At 56.8% G+C, this 22,462-nt stretch overlaps 1 protein-coding gene across 1 annotated transcript in view; it reads right to left on the bottom strand.

The window, feature by feature from the left end:
• Btbd11 (BTB domain containing 11) overlaps nucleotides 1-22,462 on the bottom strand; it is a 178,936-nt gene that overhangs the window by 15,576 nt on the left and 140,898 nt on the right. Inside the window, exons 6-8 of the mRNA XM_023717356.1 lie at nucleotides 3,991-4,156; nucleotides 2,063-2,152; nucleotides 231-332 (exon numbers count right to left, since the gene is read on the bottom strand). Of these exons, the coding sequence (XP_023573124.1) occupies nucleotides 231-332; nucleotides 2,063-2,152; nucleotides 3,991-4,156 (358 nt within the window). The remainder of the gene's footprint in view (nucleotides 1-230; nucleotides 333-2,062; nucleotides 2,153-3,990; nucleotides 4,157-22,462) is intronic.

The following is a 22,462-nucleotide window of genomic DNA, read 5'->3' as shown; positions in this document are numbered from 1 at the left end:
CTGTGGGTGCCCCTCTGCGGGCTGCGTGTGGGCCGAGACAATTTCATATTGGTTAAAGCTGGGCCAAACAAATCATTATGCATAATAGCTTCATCCACAGATGTAGGCGTGAATTTAGCTGCAGATAACCAATATGAATGTCTTGGGGAAGACGCATGCTGGGAGACGCTCAGGCCTGCACCCAAGAAGTAGAACGAAAGGTCGGACGCGGAAGGAAAGTGCGTGAATACCTGAACTACAGGAATATGTCCGTGCAACACGGCAAAAGTCAGAGCCGTCCAGTGGCGGGTCTCGGGGTGGACAGATGGATATTTATGAGGAGTACTGACAACCTACAAACAAACGAGGTTATTTTCAAAACGCGACCTTCGCAGTGCTTGGCTTGCAAATCTGACCTATCTGTGGCTGTGCAAGTGGGCGGGAGACAGCCAGAAAAGGGCTCCCGGATGGCCACTGGGAGTGCTGGTGACTGGGCGGGCCCTGGGGGACACCCTGAAGTTGCTACCAGTGCTGGCCTTGGTCCCGCCAGTGCAAGAACAGAGCCGGAAGCCACCTCCGAAGGTGGGCCAGCAGAGGACCATTTTGGAGATCTTGTCTGGGCGGCAGAGAGAATTTCCAGTGACTTGCATCCTCTGTGGCCTTGTAGGTATCACTCTGGATTGTGTTCTGGGATAAGCAGTGACGGGGTGGGGCACAGTGACCCTTCCTCAGCCCATCCCCTTTCTCTTTCAGCTTGTGGGGGGAGAGCTGCAAGTATCTAAAGTACTACATGTCACTGCCAAGCTGTCCTCACTGCTCCAGGAGGCTCTCAGGGACAGCAGCCCCAGGCAAGGGCCGCCCCTCCGAGCTCTGGGTCCAGGCCAGACCACCAGACGGGAGGGTTGGGGAAGGGGGGGTCACTGCTGCAAATGGCTCTCTGAGCCTGGCCCTGTTCCTTGGCTGGCTTCCTTGTGGTCGGGGCTGCTCATGTTGCTGGGAGTAGGAGACCCACCAGGGCTGAGCCACCTGCGCTGGGCTCTCAGCATGGGCTGAGGGGCCAGCAGCGAGCTGGGGCGGACTCCTACACGCTTGCAGCCTCTCACACTCATCTCTTGATGTTCCTAGGCCACGTGGCCGGGACACCTGCGGGAGCCCACTGGACTGCGGATGGGCTGTGGGGAGGACAGAACCTCACCCGGCCTGAGCACAAGAGCAGGGGAGGAAAATCCCCAAAGTGATCTGGATCCAAATCTTGGTCTCCTGTATGCTTTCCTCATGTGAACACGCACCTCAGTGGTTAAAGAAGCACAGAACAGAGACTGCAGGGCACCTGAGTTTGGACCTAAAAGTTTCCTGAGGTTCCTGGCTAGAATACCTGTCTCTCTGACACCCATGGCTGCCGAGCCAGCCAGGAAGAGCAGGGTTCTGGGTCAGCAGAGAGTGTGGTCCCATATTCCCAGGCTTGGTGGGAGGTGGACTGGCTGAGCCTAGTGGAGCCTCAGACCTGCTGCACTGGGCCCTCTGTCTGTCCTGCCAGCCACCGGGCCTCGGAGCCATCAAGCTCCCATCCTGCAGGTGGGGGCAGAAGGACCCCGGCCATCCGAGCTCCAAAGCCTGGGGATGGGGACACCCAGGGCTCCCTGAGGAAGTGGGGATCAGCTGTAAGGTCTGTGGGCTCACAGGTCCCGACGGGCTCTGGTGGGGAAGCCGGAGGGTCTGGGCATCTCGGCTTGGGGACCAAGTTACCTTCTGCTTTGGTCAGGCAGAAGGGACAGGCTGGCAGCTCAGGGAGCGCTGCTCTGGTCCCAGAAGGAAGGTCACAGTGTACCTGGGGCAGCTGGGACCACCAGGACAGCAGGGCCACCTATGGGGCTAGGGTTGCTCCACTTGCAACTCGTGAGGAGAGAGCTCCTTGGACTTGCCCTGCTGGGCCTTGGGATGAACAAGGCCATCTTGCCAGGGTACAGCACCAGGAGGGCAAGGAATGGCCTGTCTCTCCAGGTACACCCCGGCGGTGGCGGCCCCGTGAGGCCGGCCCCCCTCTCCTGGCTTGCTGGGGGCCCTGCAGCCTTCTGGCCCTCACCTCCACATTCAGGTCCGCTCCGGCGTCCAGCAGCATCTGAACCATTGCCTCGTCCCCACGGACGCAGGCGTACATCAGGGGGGTCATGCCCTGCGGTGAGTTAAACCAGAAGAACGGACAGTGTTTACAAAGTGCTGGTGGCCAGTCAACAAACACAAAGGGAACGTCCTCGCGCACGTTGGGGGCTGCGCGCTTGCTCGAGACCCAGTGTGGCTCATGGGCTGTGGCCCCATGCTCTGGAAATCTGGGTGCAGGGGCGCAGGGAGCTCACAGCACCCCTGGCATTTCTCTCTGCTCATGTTGAGGGCTTTTGTTCATTTGTCTATTTCAGGGAAGAAGGGACCTACGCTATTTGTGAAAACCAGTCACTGACTTCAACTAGGGCTCTCAGGGATTTTCTGGGCTCTGCAGTGTCAGCCCTAAGCCATCTAACTGATGAACAACGGTTTCCTTGACATTGTCTCTTTCACAATGTAACGAGCACCCTCTGGCTCTGGGGAAGCTGCTGGCCAGCATCAGGGTAGCTGGATGCCTCTGAACCCGTGATGTCCCTGTCACTGATACCAGCTTGGCAGAGTCGTTCATAAGCAGGAGGCAAGCGAAGGAGGAAAGGAATAGCTTATTAGGCATGTCCCCATGGCCAGCGGAAGGGAGGGATGGAGCCCCATTCGCAGCCTGAGAAGGCAGCTCTGTCGGAAAACAGGCGGGACCTTACCTCACAGCACGCCTGAATCACTGCCGGTTTAGCGATCTCGGGAAAAATTTACAATCAACAAAAGATATCTAAGTGGCTTCTGGATCTAGTTCCAATCATAAAGGTCATGGAGGAAGTCAGAAAGGAAAATGATTCTAGCATTTAGGACGTAAAACTGAAAACATGATGAACAAAATCCAAAAGGTAATCAATAAGCATCATGGCAAGATATACAAAGAGCTCTTCTAAGTAAACAAGAAAGCGGCAAAGCTCCGCTGAGAAGCAGGCAGGAGACAGAGGGCTTGCAGGAGCCATGGACCGGCTGGGGACACCGTAGGGAAGCCTGGGAAGGGACTTAGGACAGGCTGATGCTTTGAGCCACCATTTCTGCTTTTAAGTTTCCCTCATTAAATAATCAGAGACTTGAACGAAGACTCACCAAGGTTAGCTTAGCCCAGCATTATCAGCAAAAAGGATCAGAACTACGGACACAACTGGCAGTTAATCGAGCTATGGCTCACGAATGAACACCATGATTGTCCCATGAAGTCAACACTACTGCAAACTATCTTTTGTATGAAATACTTGAAAAGATATGATAAATCCTCAGATTGCAAAAGAAATAACAAATGTGTGTGTGTGTGTGTGTGAATGAGGGCTATCTGGTGCAACTCAGGAAAATCACTCCTCCTCAGAAAGGAAATAGCTCTGTCCCTCCCTGGAGCTCAGGCGAGCTGCCCGTCTGCCCTTGGTAACCTCCAGGCTGGGACTGAGGCCTTTGTCTCTGCCCCCAGGAGTCGCCCAGGTCGGGGGACACCTTCACCTCTCCCTGTATCAGTCTTAGGATCTGGGACGAAGCTGCCTATGTCTCAGGTGGCTCCTGCGGTCCCCAAACTGACCCATGTGTCTCAAAGTTCGGTAGATTGGGCCTGGACACATCCTGTGTGGTGACAGGCAGATAGGTGGGGAGCCAACAGTGATCGTGCTGGGAGAGGAGTCCAAAGAGGCACCCTAAATACACGGCGCTCGTCTGCCAGGGGCATTATCTCCTTCCTGAAAATATCTATTTTTCTCTCTTCCGTTTCAGCTGCAGTGATCACATGTTATTTCTATAAAGATGGACAAGAGTATTTTTATATTTTAAAATCGAAAACCAAAGCAGTCTTAGGGAAGACAGAAAGCCCCCAGGCAGCCGGCAGGGGCGCCGGCAGCGCAGCTCGGGCGGGCGCTGTACCTGCTCGCTCACGGTGTTGATGCCGTCCGGCCCCAGCAGGGACACGGCCTGCTTCACCAGGTCTGTCCGCCCGCAGTTCAGCATCCGGAAGCCCAGGTCCTGCTTGAACTTGGCTTCGATGGCCACCGCGTCCAGCTTCCGGGAGGCGCAGAAGCAGTCATCGGCCCTGGGGGAGGAGGGACAGTCAGGGCCTGCGGGCACTGCCAGGACACTTGCGGGAGCTGGCTCTCGCTGGCTTTCTCGGCCCTGTCAGCTCCCAGGCTGCCAAGAGAGCCGCTGCCCGGCCTGGCCCCACCTCAGGCTGTGACAGCCCTGAGCTGAGTACCAGAGGGCGACTCCTCAGCAGATGCTCAGCGGGTCAGGCCCTCCTCTCCACGCTCCACAGAAGCACGCAGACACCACACTGCCAACATGCCAAGAGCGACTGTCGCCCTCTGTCAACCTGGGGCTCAGGCACAAGCATGGGCCCTGGGGCCACATGGTCTGCAGCTGTGACAGCGACAGTGGGCTGGCTGTGTCCCTGTCCCCGAGAACAACACCTGCTGCTCACCCGTTCACCTGCTGGCTGCTCCTGCCAGGCTGGGGGCCTTGTGTGTGTGTGTCTGTCACATCCTGCAGCCTGATCATGGCTGCTAAGGGTGAGGTACACGGACACGGGCGGTGGCAGGCTTCGTCCACTCAGAGCACAAGACCACAGCCCAGCAGGAGGTGCCAGCACACGATGGCTGGCCAGGTGCACCAGAGCTGTCTGGCAGTCTGGGGCTTGGGGACTGAGGCGGGGAAGTGGTAGGTGGGGGCAGCCAGACACTGCTTGGCGAGCCCATCCTGCAGCTACTCTCTAGATAAGCTTGCTAGGCGCTGGCATCCTACCCCAGGGTCCCATGGTCGGAAGGACAGGGTGCATGTGCGTGTGGTCTTAAGCCTATGTGGTGAGTAGGACATGGTGGCATGCCTGTCATCCCAGCACTTGGGGAGGCTGAGGCACGAGGATAGGCAGTTTGAGTCCAGCCTGGGCAACTTAGTCTCTTAGCAAGACCCTGTCTCAAAGTAAACAATGAGAAAGGGCTGGGCATGCTCAGTGGGCAGGGCCTGGGCTGAACCTCCCACACAGCAAAGAAAAATCACAGGGTGAAAACTGTTCTGTTTTTTTTTTTTTTTTTCCAGAACTAGGGATTGAACTCAAGCCCTTGAGCTTGCCAGGCAAGCACTTATTCTACTGAGCCATGGATGCAAGGATGACGGTCAGAGGTGAGTGGTTACTGAGGAGTGCATTGTGGGGGTGTCGGGAAGAGGCAGCACACAGCGGAGTGTCCAGTAGGGTTTGTGGGGAGCGCTGTGGTAGATCCAGTATAGGAGACAGTGGGGGTGGGGGGTCACCCCCAGCAGGGTGGTGGAGCCAGGTGTCCAGACAGACATACACAACCCTGGGTGGCCGTGGGGTGGCAGTGCTCTGGGTGGGGCCCAGAGCACGAGGCCCAGGGGCTTAGCCCTCACCTTCATGCAAGCGAGGGCTACTGAAAGGCAGGGAGGCCTGGGAGCTACCCCATGGCGACAAGAGGGTGGGCATGAAGGGCCCCAGAGACAGGCAGGCAGGCAGGGCTGAGCTGGCCCACCAAGTGGCAAGGAGGATGCAATGGGGACAGAGTGAGGATTATGGTTTGGGGACAGGGCACAGCGGGGACTCTTCTTCCCTTGCAGTGCCTGCTCCCCACTGTGACCCCAGGTGCAGAGTTGACCCCCACTTCTTGGTGCGGGGCGAGGCGCTGGGCATTCAGACTGTGCAGATGGGCAAGGTGGGGGCGGGGAAGAGACCTCTCTTCCGTCCTTGGAGGAATGAGAAGGCGATTTGCTGCAGGACCTTTGTGTCAGGCCAGGGTGTGGGCAGGGACTCAGCGGGGCGGCGTGGGGGAAGCCTCAGGAAGTGAACTGAGGTCACAGCCACTAGGCTCCGGTCCAACCTTCGTCCCTTGCTGCTTGGCACCCAGCAGTGCGGCTGCTGGCCGCCAGAGGGCGCAGCTCGGGAGAGGCAGAGGCGTGGGGCCAGCCTGCAGCCCTAAGCCGACCGCGGAAGTACTGCGGGCTGTGCAGACCTGGGTTTGGGGACAAAAGCCTCCCAAGAGGAGGTGGGAGAGGCAAGCCCACCGCCCACCGGCCACTCTCCTGGGAGGACCAGGAACCGGGCGGGCAGTGGATGAGGCTGCGAAGTAGCCTGGTCCAGCTTGGGGCTTGGATTGCTGCTGAAGCAAGGGAAGGAGGACTGCACACGATGCACTTGCGTTAGAGTGATCTGCTGAGCCCTGTGACCCAGGGACCGGCGGGCCCTCTGGACTCTGGATGCCGGGTGTGCTCTGTTGGACTCCAGTGGGGAGCAGAGGCCCCAGTGTGGGCTCACCCAAAGGCCGGGGGCCCTGAAAATCGCTACAGAAGGAGCTTTGGGGACCACAGAGAAGGCAGTGGAAGAGATTTGGGGACAGGACAGGTCATTGGTGAACCTCACAGAGGCTGTGGAAGGGAGCGGAGTCTGGACCGGAGGCAGGAGTGGGCGCCAACCAGCAGCAACAGGGTACCCATCTTGGGACAAGGGTGCTGAAAGTGTGGTGCCCCAGACCACCCCAAGGTCCTGTGCCTCCCTCGCTGTCCCCAGGACCCTTCTGATCGCCTTGGTGCTCAGGGACTCGGTGCAGTCAGCGTTTTGATTTTGCTTTTTCCTCCCCCCAGTCAGCAGGTTTCCAGGCCCTGTGAGTGGCAGGTGCCTCCTTGGACTTGGCCCCAGGCTGCCGGGCTCCAGAGGAGGCCAGACCACAGCCCTGGGAGCACACAGGCTCCTCAGTTGAACGCTCCAAAGGTATCAGACGGGCTAGCCAGCCCTTGAGGTCCTTGATTTTAATTAGAGACAGTGGCAAGAAAATTCCCACAGCTAAAATGACAATAATCTTTACTGCAGCAAGCTGACATTGACCCAATGAGGGCTCACTACTGAAATCTCAGCTCTTCCTGTGTTTTAACTAAGCCCACGAGCTAAGTGCTACTGGGAGCCCACTCCAAGCCTCCTCCAGAGACGAGGAAACCGTCACGGAGAGTTGTCTAGGGGACCTGATGCCTCCCTCACCTCCCCCGTGGAGCCTCCACCGCCCTGTCCCACACCCGTGACTCCACATCCTTGGGCTGAGGTCCCGCGGGCCCTCACACTCAGCTTGTCCACACCAGAGCTCTTCAGGGCAGCCTGCCCCACCCCCAGTCTTGCCTGACCTGTCGTGGCCACCAGCACCCATCCACAGGCGCCGAGGCCAACTCCAGCCGCACGCCCGTGTCCTCTGCTGACCAGTGCTTTTCCACCACATTCCAAGTCGACCTCCACTCCGGCCTTCCCTGCACCCCAGGCCTCAGCCCCAGGCAGCTCTCAGCGGGACTGGGGTGAGTAAGAGCTTCAACCGGTCTGGGCCCTCTCCCCAGCCACAGCGACCCCTCCACAAAGTCAGGCTGAGCTCGGGGCACAGACCAGAACCACACCACCCACACTCCTGCCAAGAACTTCCTGCCACTTCCCAGGGAGCGGAGGAGAAGGCTGCCCTGCACGCAGCCAGTTGGGGCCCTGTGCCCCAGTTCCTGCCCCTCCCTCGGCCTGCTGCCCCTTCACAGGCTGAGGTTGCCCCTGCAGCAGGCAGACTGCTGTGAGTGGAGCGTGGCCTCGCCCCTCCCTGCCCTCCCGCTTCTGCAGCCCGCCTCCTGGCCAGCCCTGTGCCGGCATGTCCGCCACAGCACCTTTCACAGCCCGTGACTATTTCCTTCGTTCACTTTTTTAAGTTGTTTTCTCCCAGTAGCATCTCCTCCTCCCGGGCGGGACCACCTCAGCTGCTCTGCTGTAGCTGAGACAGTGCAGCGCCGACCCACCAGAGGCATGGCCACCCCAGCCACGCCTCTTCACAAAGAGGTTCATTTAATCGTAATCCATCACTAAAACTGTATATTTTTGAGTGTGACGCGGTGCTGGCCGTGTGCGTGCCTTGTGGCGCGGCCCAGGCAGAGCGCGCGTTGTCTCGCAGGCTGGTTGCTTATCTGTGGCGAGGACGCTGCAGCTCTGCTTTCAGCAGTTGGCAGTGTGGAGGTGACCACGGGCCCGGGGGCCACAGAACTCGAGTTCTTTCTCGTGCCTAACTGAACACTGGTGCGCCTCAACCAACACCTCGTGGGTTTCCCTCCTCACAGCCGGGCCTGCTCGCCGTGTTCTACTCTTTCTAGGAGCTTGATCTTTTCAGATTCCACATGTAACTGAGGTCACACGGGGTCTGTTTCTGTCCCTGCCTTTTTTTTTTTTAACTTCACATAACGTCCTCCAGGTTCATTTTTGCCGTCCAGCGACAGGTCTTCCTTCTCAGTGACAGCTTGGTGTTTCCTCGTGTATAAATGTCGCGTTTCCCTTAGGCATTCATCCGCAGAGCGACAGCAAGGTTGACTCAGCTTCTTGGTACCCTGGCTCGTCTGGGCTCTAGTGACACGGGACACAATATCTCCCCCATAAAATGACTTTGCTGCCTGTCCCCGCGGCAGAGTCGGCCGCATTGGCTTTCTGAGGCCTTCCCCGTGCTTCCCACTGCCGGTGTGCTAATAGACACGCTCAGCAACATGGAGGAAGGGTCCCTTTTACACACCTCGGCTGCGGACTCTTAGCTGTGTGACAGCAGCCTCCCCAGCGGGGAGCGGAGGTCTTCTGTGGTTTTACCTTCCTTCCCCCGAGGAGTGCTGCTGCGGGATTTTATGCACACACCAACCAGTCATGTGCCTCTTTGCAGTTTTTGTAGGTCTTTCGCTTATTTTTAAACAGAGTGGCTTGCTGTCTTGCTTCGGATCGAGTTCCTTCCATATTTTGGGCAGGAAATCCTTCAGTTCGTGTGTGCACGTGTCTTTTCCTGCCCTGTATGTCATCTCTTCAAAGGTCCCTGCTGACCGTTTCTTTTGCTGCACTTTTGAGTTCAATGCAGTCTCATTTGTCTATTTTTGCTTTTGCTGCCCAGGCCTTTGGGGACATACCCAAGATATCACTGTGAAAACCAACGCCATGGAGCCGTTCGTCTCTGTATTTTTAAAGTAGTCTTATAGTCAGGCCTCATGTTTAAGTCTTGAATTCAATTTGGGCTGATGTTTGTATACAGCGTGAGGGAAGGGCTGAATCTCATGCCTCCGCATGGATGTGTCCACTTTTGCCAGCACCACGTACTGAAGGATGGGCGTGTCCTGGTGCCATCCACTCCCGAGAGCAGGCCCAGGAGGCACCTCTTGTCAGAATCCCTGGGACCCACGAGTAAAAGCCTGACGCTTCTGAACCTTACACTAAGGCACGCAGAGCAAAGCGGGCAAGACCCATTTTCCACTGAAGCCTGCAAAGGCATGGTTTTCTGTCCAGCCTGGTTTGCTGGAAAAGATAACTACAAAAAGAGGAAAAAAATATCTGCAAGCCCAGCTCAGGGGTTATTTACGCTCTGCCGCGTCCCTGGTGGATCTCATCTGCGCCCGCCAGTGGCCCCCTGTGGCCTGAACCTGCAAGCGAGCTGTCCTCCGTGCCTGCCTGGTGTGTGCAGTACTCTATTAAGCCAATCCCTGGGGCTCTGCCAGAAGGTGACCAGCTCTGTGCTTTCCCTGGAGTGGCTTCCTGTGATGCAATAAGAACCTGATCAATTTGAGCAAGCGGCAAGCAACTGGGGGGGTCAATTTCTCAAGTGCCCAGGTCCCAAGAGCTTGGCTTGATACCTTCCCTCTGTGGGGGGATGGGGGGGGGGAGAGAGAGAGAGAGAGAGAGAGAGAGAGAGAGAGAGAGAGAGAGAGAGAGAGAGAGAGAGAGAGAGAGAGAGAGAGAGAGAGAGAGATCTGCAGAGGGCTTTGTCCCAGGAAGGAGGTGGACTGGGGCAGAGAGTTAGCTAGCACACCTCACGGGTGACAAATCCGTGCAGGTGACACCTGGACACCTCGATGCCTGTGTTACCCTTTAATGCTACACACAAGTTAAGAGCACAAGCTTAGTCTCACTACGAGGCTCGAACCCCAGCCCTGCTACTTGGCAGCCGTGTGGTCTTGGGGCTGGTTCCTTAACTGCTTTACTGTCCACTTGTCCACTTGCCCTCGTGTAAAGCCAGCTTGGTAACAATACTGTGCCCTTCTCACAGGACGCTGAGAGTGATCGCACGGGACACGCGTGCACAGCACTTAGGAGAGCGAGGCGCTCGGCACGCAGGTCTTGGCGAACGCTGGCGTCTCACGTCGCAGTCACGAATTACAGAGCAAATGCACCTGCATGGAAAGCGCAGAGTGTGTTTGGAAGAAGCAAAAATAGAGATGGACTTCAGGACACCACGGTCGAAGTGCTCCGTACACCGCAAAGACACTCGGTCACAAACACCACTGCACACCCATGAGGCAGCCCTGGCGGAGGGGAGGGAGCCTGGCTCCTGGGGAGGCTGCGCCTGGGCCACATGGCCCTGCGAGTGGGAGGTGACCACAGGGCTGGGGACCGAGTCGGGGAGAGCACAGCACAGTGCCTGCGATGCTCAGCAGCTGAGGAGAGGCTCCTGCGGGCGCCATGGTCTCTGCACAGGGACTGCCATTCCCGGGGCTGCCCCTGGTTCAAATGCAGCCTCAAGGCCGTGATCAGCAGCCAGAGCCACCCTCTGCAGCACCCTCTTGGTGCACCAGGCCTTGGTGAAGTGCAGTGGGCGGGTCCGTCCTGGAAGGAGATCTCTGCTTCTGTTATTATTTGCCGGTCTCTGGGAACGGTCTGAGTGTGTCATGCCAAGCCTGTCTGCTTCTTACTTGCAGTGGGAACTTCCAGCCTCAGTCTCCCTGCCACTGCAGCAGGGTCAAAGGGGAGACACTGGGACCATGCAGCACCGAGGGTGATGAGGATCACTGCCCTGACACCCCTAACCTCTGATACAAGGTGCTCCCAGCTCAGGTGGGGCCTCCATGGCTGCCAGGCCTCATCCAGTGCTCTGGGGACCCTGGAATGCGTGAGCCCAGAGTCTGCAGCCAATCCTGAGGCTCTGTGCTGCCCAGGCTGGGCTCGCAGCACATGGAAGGTGCTAGAAGCAAGCACTGCAGGGTGCGGGCTGTGGCTGGCTCCTACAGGGCCGGGAGCTCGCTCGCAGGGTTCTCCCTGAAGATGCCAAAAATCATAGTGACAGGCTGGGTCCCCGTTCAGACAGCCAGGCTTGGGCTGCAATCACAACTGAAGGCAGGTTCAGGACCCCATGGGAGGGATGACCAGGTGACCAGGACACAGTTTTCCCAGGCTCCTCATCCCTCACCCAGCCCCGGGTGTGTCACTGCAAAGCCCAACATGACTTGTGTATGTGCAGGGCCAGGCTGCTGCCCCCAGAAGCGGAGGCCAGCATTCAAGGTACGGGCCACCACTCACACCTGGCGTGCACAGGGCCCAGCTACAGGCCACGTGCTAGAGGCAGCCCCATGGCCCAGCTGTCTCTGGCAGAAGGGATCTGGAACGGCCCACCCTCCCTGGGATTCTGTGGCTGGGGACAACACTGGGATGCACTGACTCTCCCTTAGGAGGTGTGACAGTCACTTTCTGCAGCTCACAGGCCAGATAGTCTTCCCTATGATTCACCTGTCTAACATCACAGGTGTTGCTGTGTTCCAATAAACTTTTTGTAAAAATCTAAGAGGCTGCCCAGGACCACTGTTTGTTGGCATCTGCTCTAGAGCATTGCCAAGCACCAGGATGGGAGGAGGCTGGGTCTGCAAACGATCCATGGAGCCACAGCCCTGCCACTCTGCCCTGGCCAATCGGGCACCGAGTGACAGCACCGTCACAGCTCAGGGACTTTGGAGTCTAACTGCACGGCCCCCACCTCCTCCCTCACCCTGGGCCAGGTGACAGCAGCCTAGGCAGCTGCTGACAGGCAGTCTTCCTGGGACTTAACAGGTCCTTTCTCTTGTGAGGAAGCAGCCTTGTGCAGGTCCAAGGCTGACAAGACTTTGGGAAGGAGGGGAAGTTCATGACCCGTGGCGTCAGGAGTGTGACCCCTACCCCTGGCAATGGGCAGGACTCCAAGCCAGGGTGGCAGGCGTGTGCCGCCAGGGGTTGAGGGGCAAGGCCAAGATTGCTGCCTAATGCTTTTATTTAAAAGCAGCCTGGTGCCTTGCAAAGCCAGCCCTGTGCTCTGTCGAGGAGGCTGGAAGAGAAAGAAAGAGGTGTGGCGGAGGGCAGAGGTGGATGGAGAGGAGGAAGGAGAAGAGATGGGCAGGGCGCACAGGGCTAGACTACATGGACAGTTCGGTCCACCCGGGAGAGCTCCAGGATGCCACAGGCCAGGTACAGTCTGCCTGCTGTCCCTTGTCCAGCCCTGGCCACGCGATCTTGGCCCTGGTGGTGTCCACTCCTGGGCCCCGGATGAGGGCTCTAGTATCACAGATGCAAGATATTTTAAGAAGTCTTCATTAGACCTGGTGGCAGTGCACACCTGGAATCCCCGCGACGCCAGAGACCGAGTCAGGAGGATCACAAGTTAAAGGTCACCCTGGGCACCTGGGTGAGGCCCTGCCTTCAAGATATAAGAGGGTGGGGAGGTAGCTCAGGGGCTCAGTACTTGGCTGGCATGGGCAAGCCCCTGAGCCCCCTCCTCAATAACACAAAAGGAGAACAACAGCAATCTTCAGTAATTCCTTTCGATTGCCTGTTCCACCTCACGCACTGCGCTGAGCGCTCCACACCAGCAGTGTCTTATTAGCTCTCAAGTCACGGTATCACACACGGTAGGAACACCTACTACGTGCCAGCAACAATTCTAATTTTACACACTCCCCCACTTTTGTACATACATACTGTCCACACATCAATGTGAATGAGTGTACCTGTGTCATGCAGAAACACACCTGCACTATAAATACACTCATGCATACATATCTTCTTGTCAAATCCTTTTCTTCCTAGAAATTTATCCTCAATTTTAAGGAGAGGAGATTACACTCCAGAGATGCTTAGAAACTTGCTGGAAATCACGCAGCCAGTTGGTGTTACAGCTGGTATCTGGGCCCAGACGGGGGCTGCTGACGGGGGGCTGCTGGGTTCTTTCACCAACCACGGCCCTGCTGCTCTATGTAGTCACAGGGCCCCACGCCTGCCAAGACTGCCACTGTCAGGGCCACCTGGGTAAGTGCCAGCTGGGAGGCTGAGCTCCAGGGAAGTACAAGTTCCCAACCATGGCTTTTGGGAGCCGGGGCTGCCGCAGTTGTTTCGGGAGTCCCTGCTTCCCATCGCCTTCCTGGTCCACCTGCTGGCCACGCCCCGCTCCCTCCACTTCTTGCCTGTACCTGGTTCACCCTCCCTTAAATCACTCCATTTTGCCTTCCTTTGAAGCAAGTGCTAGAGGCAAGGTTCGTTTCACAGCTTCCGATGTGCAGAACCCCAGAACAATAGTGCAGAAAGTATCACTCAACTCAGAGTCCTACTGTCTGGACACCAAGAAAGTGGAAGCCAAGCCAGGCATGGTGGCATGTGCTCAGCATCTCAGCACTCTGGGACGTGGAGGCAGAAGGATGGCAGGGTCAGGCCTAGTCTGGCCAGCTTAGCAAGTCAGGGAGACCTGTCTCAAAATGTGAAAATTCAAAAGAGGACCAAGGATGTAGCTCAGCAGGAAGATCACGGTTCCACCCCAGTACCACAAAATGCAAACAAAGCAAACACACCACCAAAAATCCTGGAAGCCTCAGAAGGTCTGACTGCGTGGGCCCAGCCAGCTGCTCAGAGCACAGGCCTCCTGCTTCTGCTAGGAAATCCAGCAGCGGACACAGGCCTGCCTGGCTGGCTCTGTGATGGTCGCCAGGGCTGATGTGGACAGTGCTGGGCATCGTGCCAGGCAGAGGCCAGGGTGCTGCCCACTGCCTTGCCACACCTGCCAGACCACCCTACCCTACTGCATCAAAGAATCACCCAGCCCCCAATGCCCGTGGTGCTGAGGCTGAGAGCCTTGGTGTACGCAAATAAACTGTCTGCATCATTTTGTATATATGGAGCAGTACCCATTACGGGACTCTCCAAGTGTGACGGAAAAGTGGTGGCTTCTGAAATGAATCGTGAAATGGCACATCGTAAGACCACGGACGGAGCTGGGATCCGGCCCCCAGGCCCTCCGCACACTTCCCCCGACAGCCTCCGCCAAAGCCCTCTCATGGCCTGCAGCCTCGGAACTGATGATCTCTTCCTTTTCTTTTGGGTGGCAAAATAGATGAACAAATCGAGAGAGCTTTGTGCTGGGGTAGGTCACGCCAAAATCTCTGTGCGCCTTTCGAAGAAAGCAAAACATTATATGATTGCAGTAAATGGAACATGTAATGCTTGCGAGGTTCCTAGGAGAAATCTCCGATCACACTTGTGCCCACTCGCTGCTTAATGCTGGGACTCAAGCACAGAGAAGAACCAGCTCATTAGAGCTGCCTCGGATGAGGCGGGCAAGGCGAGTGCACAGCCCGCCTGCCAACCCTTTCTGCTTTGGAGAGAGGTCTGGACGCCGCGCGCGAACCCTTCCTTCTTCCTCACCCCTCAGAGTCCAGGTCGTGGCTCAGAGCCACTGCCTTTGCCTCTCCCCAGAGACAGAAATTCTAGCCCTGCTTGAAGATGCTGAAAAAGACTCATCTCAAAGCCAGCGGCTGCAAAGCCCCAGGGAGAAGGAGCGGGTGCTCGCGACTGGGTGGGGTGTCGCGTCGCTTTGCACAGCACTACAGGTCTCTTGCTTCCGCACTGTGGCTTATTTTTTAAGAGTGAAACACAAGCGCGACCTACAGGAAAATACCGTGATTGAGGGTGCAAGCTCTTAAAGCATCTCTCCCAACGGATACTGTTTATTGTCCTCCAGAAGCCTTTATCTTCTTCCTGCGTTGCTGCAGGACTCACATTTTTAGCTGGGCACATGGCTGCTTAGATAGACTACATTTCCCAGATCACCTTTCGGCCGTGCATGGTCACATGAGCCGGTTCTGACCAATGGGACGTGGAGGAATGATTTGCGCAATCTCGGTGCCTGCCTTGCCCTTCTGTCCCACTAGTTAGATGTCCTGCCGGGTGGGGCCGCGCAGAAGAAGATGCCACCCAAGGGACAGCAGAGCAATGAGCAGGAAGGCCCCTACGTCCTGACCTCATGGACTGCTGGTGTCTGGATGGTTCCGAGAAAGAGAATTTTAAGCTCCTGTCTTACTTAAGCCATGTGAATCTGTCCCCTGAGCAGTTCCTCCCACATGCTCCCTTTAAATTTAAGTCAATTCGGGCTGGGGAGATAGCTTAGCAGCATGAGCGCCTGCCTGGCAAGCTCAAGGTCCTGGGGTTGATGTCCAGTACCGGTGGGGTTGGGGAATGTATATATATATAATCAGTTCAGTGAAGCGCGTGTGAGCACCTAGCACGGCCAGCCATTCCCCTGGGACCAGAGAAAGCGCGAATGTCTTCTTCATAGTAGTTTTCATACTAAGCAAACCACCTCCTGAGGTGTGAGGCCGTGCAGCCCCAGGGATGCTTGTCCCGAGTGCTCTGGACTGATGCACACACTGGTTCTATAAAGGATTAAGGGTAAACACTGCCGCTTCTGTGGGCCTTGTGGCCTCAGTCCTGACCACTGGGCTAAGCCACTGCATGGGAACCAGCCACAGCCTACTCTGAAACAGGTGTGATGGTCTTCTTGCACAACTTTATTTACAGAGACAGGGCAGGAGCCTAGAGTTTGCTGACCGCTGGTCCATGGGAAATAGAGAGAATAAGCTTCTCTTCGAAGTTACAAAAAACATAAGAAGTTAAAGTACCGAGAAACTTTATTTCAAAAGCCAGTTTAAATTGGTTAAAGCTAGCATTTCCTAAATTTATTGAGTCTCTCAACACTTTTGTAATACTTACTATTAATTTGCTTAATGTTTATTCAAAGCCCAGAACTGGCCTTCTGAACATAGTGTTGCAAATATTCAGTAGCTAGCTTTCCTGTTAGTGAATTATCCCAGGCACACGTAAAATACAGAGGCGCGTAGCCCCGCCACATCTCCATCCAACCAAGATGAGAAAATAAAGCATTGCAAACACACAAGTCCGGGTCTCCTGGTCCTGTCCTGTCCCCCCACCTCCCCGCGAGGGCCCTTTCTGGCAATCTGACACCTAGCATCCTTCTGCACACGCTGATATATACAAAGTCTGCCAAAAAAGGTCTACACGCTTCAGGAAAAGAACAGTCCATGCCTGCTCCTGGCCAGTGCCCTGAGCAGTTCTGGTAATTGTAGAGGCCAAGGAAGCGTGTGTTCATCTTGCGATGTCTCAATACATTTGTCATTAAAGTATTTATCCAAGTTTTTCTTTTCCTGATACGTACATTTTTTGAGGACTCTGTATATATTAACTCATAAATCCATGTGGTCTTGTTAACACGCTGGCAAACTTTACATCAGTGTTAGCAAACTACACCAATTCTTCTTAGCAACTTGCATTCTTCTGCAGAGCCTTTGGGAGTCAGCCACGTACAGACGTGGAGGTCTACCTCTCACTGCTGCTCTGCTTTCCGTGTAAGGAACATGCCACCACCTTCAGCGCAGGCGCACTGCTGTCTTGCTGTTGGGAGCACCGCACTTGCGCACACCACGACCGCTTCTCCTTACTTCAGTGCAGAAGTGTTTCTCCAGGGACAGACACAAGAGCAGATGATGCGTTTTCAAGTTTTCTGGAAAGCAGCCTCAAGGTTCCGTCCAGTGTGGTTCGAGAGCTCTCAGCAACCTCTGTGTTGCCTTTGTCTGGCTTTGGCAGATTCATTTTCTCCCCATCTGCTGGTGTAAGCTGCACCTCGGTGGGCTTCCAACCCACATTTCAGGGTTGCCAGTGCTGTGCATTTCTCATGTATTTCTTGGCCACTTGGTAGAATTTTTGCGTTTGTTTCTCTTCACAGGGAGAACTGGTGCTGGACAAAGCTGGTAAGTGCATGGAAATCCCTAAGAACTGTTGGTGGCAGAGGCTGTCACCACATCTGTGGGCCAGGAAGGTGAGTCACACATTTCATGTGAAATCGCTCACTGTAGCTGCCTTCCCAGCAGAGGGGGCGAGGGCTAGGCACAGAGCTGGTGTGGATTCTCGCGGGCTCACGCTCTCCATGAACTCTGCCCAGGTCCCTACCTCCAGCACCCTGGTTGCTCAGGGGTGAGGGGACAGCCCTTCATGAGGTAGGGGACACCCAGGACCATGTCATCTCATAGTGACACAAGGGAGGATGTGCATTCAAGCTACTCGGATTTCCCTCATGGCCTTCATGCCTCAGTTTCCCCTGCAGGTCAGAACATCCCTGCCACTTTGCATATCTAATGTCGAATTCCGAAACTAAGCAATTTTCCGAGCTGGAAAAAGACCCTGGCAGCTCAGCCAGCTGGTGGACCACGGAGAGGGCAGTGCACCCCAGAGATGGAGAATGGTGCACGTGCAAGGTACAGCTTCTGACAGGATGGGCCCTGCCCATCAGGGGGCCCAAGGCACCCCACCCTGGCTTCGAGGCAACACTTTGTGGTAAGCGCTTAGTCCTGTGTATCAGGAGCACACTGGGTGGGAATCAAACAGAATCAACACTGGGCACTAAGAAGAAAAGATGAAAACCACATCCATCCCTGTCCTGGGACAGCAGGTCCCCCAGGGCAAACTAGACAGCCTCAGCCTGTGGCTGGGACCCAAACCCCAGCTTGGACGCAAGCCCGCTGTGCTGAAGACTCGGCGCTGTGCTGCTGTCAGCACCAAGTGTGTTTCTGTGTTGCTTTTAACACTTTGGGAGCTCGGGATGGAGTCCAAGCACTGGCAAACGGTCTGCCACCTGCCATCTGCTTTCAGCCTCCCCCTGCTCTGCTGAGCACTGTGTGGGGCACTGATGTCCCACTGCCAGCCTGGGGGCCTCTCTTCAGCCTGCATCCCTTCTTCAGTGTCCTGAACTAGGCCTCTGGTGACCCAGCTCCACCTCACTGTCCTTGGTGTCTGCCATGTCACTCTCTCTGGCTCTTCCCTGACCATGGGCCGCTGCCTGGTCTCATGGTGAAGTTCTGTCTTCTTGGGTCCTCTCTGGGTGACCACGGCCACACCCAAAACCTCTGTGGCCCCTGATCTGGCCGGCTGAGGCTTCTTCCTCACCTGCCGGCCAGCGTCTCCCCTCGACACCTTCGGCACCTGGGTTGCAGCATCTCTGAGCAATGCTCTGTGCTCCCTGCACCATCTGCTCAGCTGACGGTGGGGCCTCAGTGGTGAGCCAAGTCCCAGAAAGAGCGAGGCCAGCTGTTGGAAGGCACCCGAGTGGCATGGCTGGGACAGTGGCTCCTGAACATCTGGACCCTTAGCAACAGCAGGTGTGAGCCACCCTGGACCTCTGCTCCGACTACCAACCATCTCCCGCATGGTCCCTACTTCTGTAGCCCAGGCTGGCCTAGAACTCAGTGACCTTCCTGCCTCAGCCACCCGAGGGCTGGGGTCACAGGTGTGCACCACCACGCTTGGCAACTACAGCTTCTCTTACGCCTGACTTCTGTCACTCCACAGTGAGGCTGCAGTGTTCACCTCCAGAGGGGCGAAGCAAGGACAACAGCTGCTCCGTCGCCTGCACTCCTATGACGCCAGTACCATGCCACCTGGTCCACTGGACTCTTTCCTCAAATCCTGCCAGGAGGCCCACCAGCTCACTTATCCAGAAACCGAGGCCCAGAGTAGGGGGCAGCACGCACAAGGCCACACAGGGCCAGTGGCCCAGCCAGGCCTGGACCCCAGGCAGCCTAGGCTGTGTTCCTAGCCAGGGCAAGGCCTAGTGAGCACCCTCTCCCGAGAGGGGTGACCAGGCCACAGCCATCGCTGCCCCTTGCATGGCCACAGTGCCACCACAGAGAGCGCTCCTTGCTGGGCACGGTCCTGGGCAGAAACCTCACAGTCCATGCTTATCTGTCTTCCCCGGGTGCTGGGGTGGAAGCCTGGGTCCCATGCCCCACCCGGCTCAGAGCAAGTTGTCTTTGACGGCATGAAAGACCCTGCTCTCTGGATATGACCGCCCTGCGGCATTCTCTGCTCCTGGGCTCCCCAGCCCGCGCAGTCTCCTCCGCTGGGCCCTGTTCCTTTGGCTCCTGCTGTCTCTGCAGGATGAGAGCAGGCAGGGCTCCGCAGGCACTTCTGGGCCTCCCCACCCACACCTAGCTGGGCACTGGGTCGGCACTGCGCAGGCCCTGGCTGAGCGCCGGGCATCAGGCCACGTGGGCTCCTTGTGCAGGCCCGTGGCATGTCCCTGACACTGCTAGAGGGCAGCTGGTGGGAAAGGGGCCGGAAGACAGGCAGTTAGAGATACCTCCAGACACACAGGGACAAGGACACACAAGGGGCGAAGCAGCAGCTCGAGGGGGTGAGGAGGCTTCCAGGCCCGCAGAGCTGTCGAGGCAGCCAGGCACCAACGCCATAGGACACCTCTGCAGGACTCAGGGTCTACGCCAACATGACAAGGGAAACGGCCAGTGCTGCTCTCCCCAATACCCCAGTTTGGCCCCTCAGCCTCACGAGACGTGGCCGTGCCGGTAAAGCTGGACTGTGACGGTGTCGCCCCCTTGAGGTGCCATGGGAACGTAGTCCCTATCCCGCCCCCAGCCCCCACCGCTTTCCCTCGCAGTGGTCCTCAGGCCCCGCGGTGCCTCCTTGCCTATCCTTCACCCCCGTTTACTTTCTGCGTTTTCTCAGTGGCAGGAAGGTGCCGTCAGTTTCCCTGAGCCCAGGAGGTCCGGTAGCCCAGGGAGGTCCGGTAGCCCCGGCTCCGGGGTGGGTGCAGTTGGCACCATGTGCCCGCCGTGTCTGCATCCGTAGATTCAGAGCCCCGGTGGGAATGTATGCTGGGACTGCGCTGACCTGCACGCACACAGCTTCTGCCTTGGCACTGCGCCCCCACAGCACTGTGCACTCAGCACCCACACTGCACTGGGCTCACGACTCATGCAGAAAGGCTGTCAGGTGGGTGGAGGATCGCATGGGTCCAATGTGAATAGGACAGCACTTATTGGAGGGGCTTGGGCAGCCTCGGACTTTGTTATGTGGGAGTGCTGGGACCAGCACCCCGTAGGCCAGGCCTGGAGCCCTTGCGTCACGATGCTCTTCCCAGGGGTGCGGGTGCTCTCTGGCGGCCGTCAGGGTCCCCACCCAGGGCTGCTGAAGGAAGCTGAGCTTCCCAGCAGGCCAGTCTCAGGACCGGCACTCCGTGATGCCACCTTGGCCTAAGAACTGGGGGTGGCCCACACGGAGCTGATCAGGAAGCCACTGCCTGGGAACAGGCCGGAGGTGGCCAGTGGTGGTGCGCAGGCGGCACACTCCGCCCGGCCCTGACCTGACCGGGCCGCTTATCCACGGGTACTTCTCACTCACACCTTGCAAGGAAGATCGCATGGTTTCTCTTCGATGAGAAATTCAAAGTAGAAATAAATCTAATGGCAAAATAGGTGATAAATAAATAACAGGAAACAGGGAGACCAGCACTTTATAAAAGGGACGGGAGGGAGGAGAAGACGTAAGGGGGCGAGAGATCTGCGCACCATGAACACGAGCACTAGGCATGGCAAACGCGCGTTAAGAAAAATAAAAATTAAAAAGGAGGCTAAGCCAAGCCGTGTGGCTGCGGAGAGTGGCCTGGCCAGGTCACCTGCTAGAAGGGCTATCTGCTGGGGTGGGGACTCGGCGAATACGGCCAAGGCGCAGAGGCACAGATGTGCCGGCCCAGGTCCTGTCCTCGCACCTCGCCCGCCCGGCCTTCCTTTCCTAGACAGCTTCAAAGTTGGTTTGCAACACGTGCAAGCAGACTGTCTGTGTTCTAGAAGGGGCTCATAGCTCTGATGCCCCCAGGTCCTGCGGGGGTGCCACCTTCCAGCTATGAGGGGGTGTGAGTGCACCCCTCTACCTCTGTTAAGCAGAGCCTCACTCCAGAGAAGAGAACCTGCCTGCCACTGACAGGAGGACAGTGGCGCTTAGCTTGGGATGACCGAAGCACTGCAAAAGCAATCATTAAGAAAACGCAGGAACCCGCCGCCAAGGAACATTAACCGTCCTCCCCTTCCCTCCCCTCCACTCCCCTATCCTTTGCTTCCGGAACAACAAGCAGGGGAACAAAAGGGCTTCCTCGGCCCAGGATGACTGCATACTTTCACCAAGGAAGAATAAGGGGGTCACCGAGGGCTCAGGAGCGGCTGCTCCCGGAGAGGCGTTGCTCTCTGAATACCCGATCACCATGGTGAGGCTTCACTGCTGCTGGATGAAGACAAAGCCCAGCTCCCGCAGCGCCTGCGCAAGGCCGCTGGGAACCCACAGCGGCACGTGCAGACGCAGAGCCTCGCGAGGCTGCCCCTGCCCAGCAGGGTCCTGGCTGCCTCCCTCCAGGAAACCCCGGCCAGCTGGCAGGCAACTAACCGGGCTAATGCCACTGGCATCCGGCAGCCAACACCATACACCATGTTCCTGCACTTGTTAGGTGCCTGTAGAGCTGCACCTCCCGGGCTGTTCCTACACAGATGGAGGTCTCAGTGCTGACCCTGAGCTAGGAGCCAGCTGGCCACCCAGGGTCCTGGGACAGGTTCTTTTTCAAACCTTTTTGTCTTTTTGAGACAAGATCTCATGATAATGCAGCTCAGGCTGGTCTTGAACTTGCAGTGATCCTTCTGCCTCAGCCTCCTGAGTGCTAGGATTACGGGCATGCGCCACCACTCCCAGCCATGGGACAGGTTATTTGACCCTTCTGATCGGTGAAATGGGGTACCAGGCTGCCAAGCACAGCTACTGGGGATGGCCACAGATGTGCCACCAGGACAGTGACCAAGGGACACACAGTAGGTCTCTGAGCTCCTTGTAGGCCAGGCCTTCTCTGACTGTATTACTGCACAATGCAGACAGCAGTCTCACCTTCGGTCCTTGTAGGCAGGATGGAAGACGCTGGGAGAGCGAGTCCACAAGGTTGTTGCATGGCAGGGGAGCTACACTCCTGCGTGCACTGATTTTTTTCTCGTTTACAGAACTTTAAGTCTCACACTTATTCTTTAGAAAGCCAGGGGGGTTACTGCACGGAGGTCCCAAGGCATCGGTGGGGGCGGATCCAGGGCCACGCGTGAACGCCAGAAGCTGCGAGTGCTCACATCCCTGTGTGAAGGGACTGGTGTACAAGCTGGGCACACTTCGAATCACCCTGGATACACAGGACCTCTCACTCGTTGTAAGTGCTGTGTGAGTAGTTGTCGTCCCGTGCCGTGTAGGGAACGATGACATAGTCTATACTCACCAAGTACAGAAGTGATTTTTTTTTAATCTGTGATTTTTAAATTGGTTGAGTCTGTGACCTGAGAACCTGCAGCTATGGAGAGCTGCCTGCATCTTGGTCTTCTCCTTGGAAATTATTTCCAAATGTGATTAAGATGTGGCTGGAACAGTCCCTGAGTTCAGCTCCTACAGACGTGTGTCATCTGGGAAACA

This window comes from Octodon degus, unplaced genomic scaffold (genome assembly GCF_000260255.1).
Source record: "Octodon degus isolate 3935 unplaced genomic scaffold, OctDeg1.0 scaffold00004, whole genome shotgun sequence".
Lineage (NCBI taxonomy): Eukaryota > Metazoa > Chordata > Mammalia > Rodentia > Octodontidae > Octodon > Octodon degus.
This window is presented reverse-complemented; position numbering and strand designations above follow the sequence as displayed.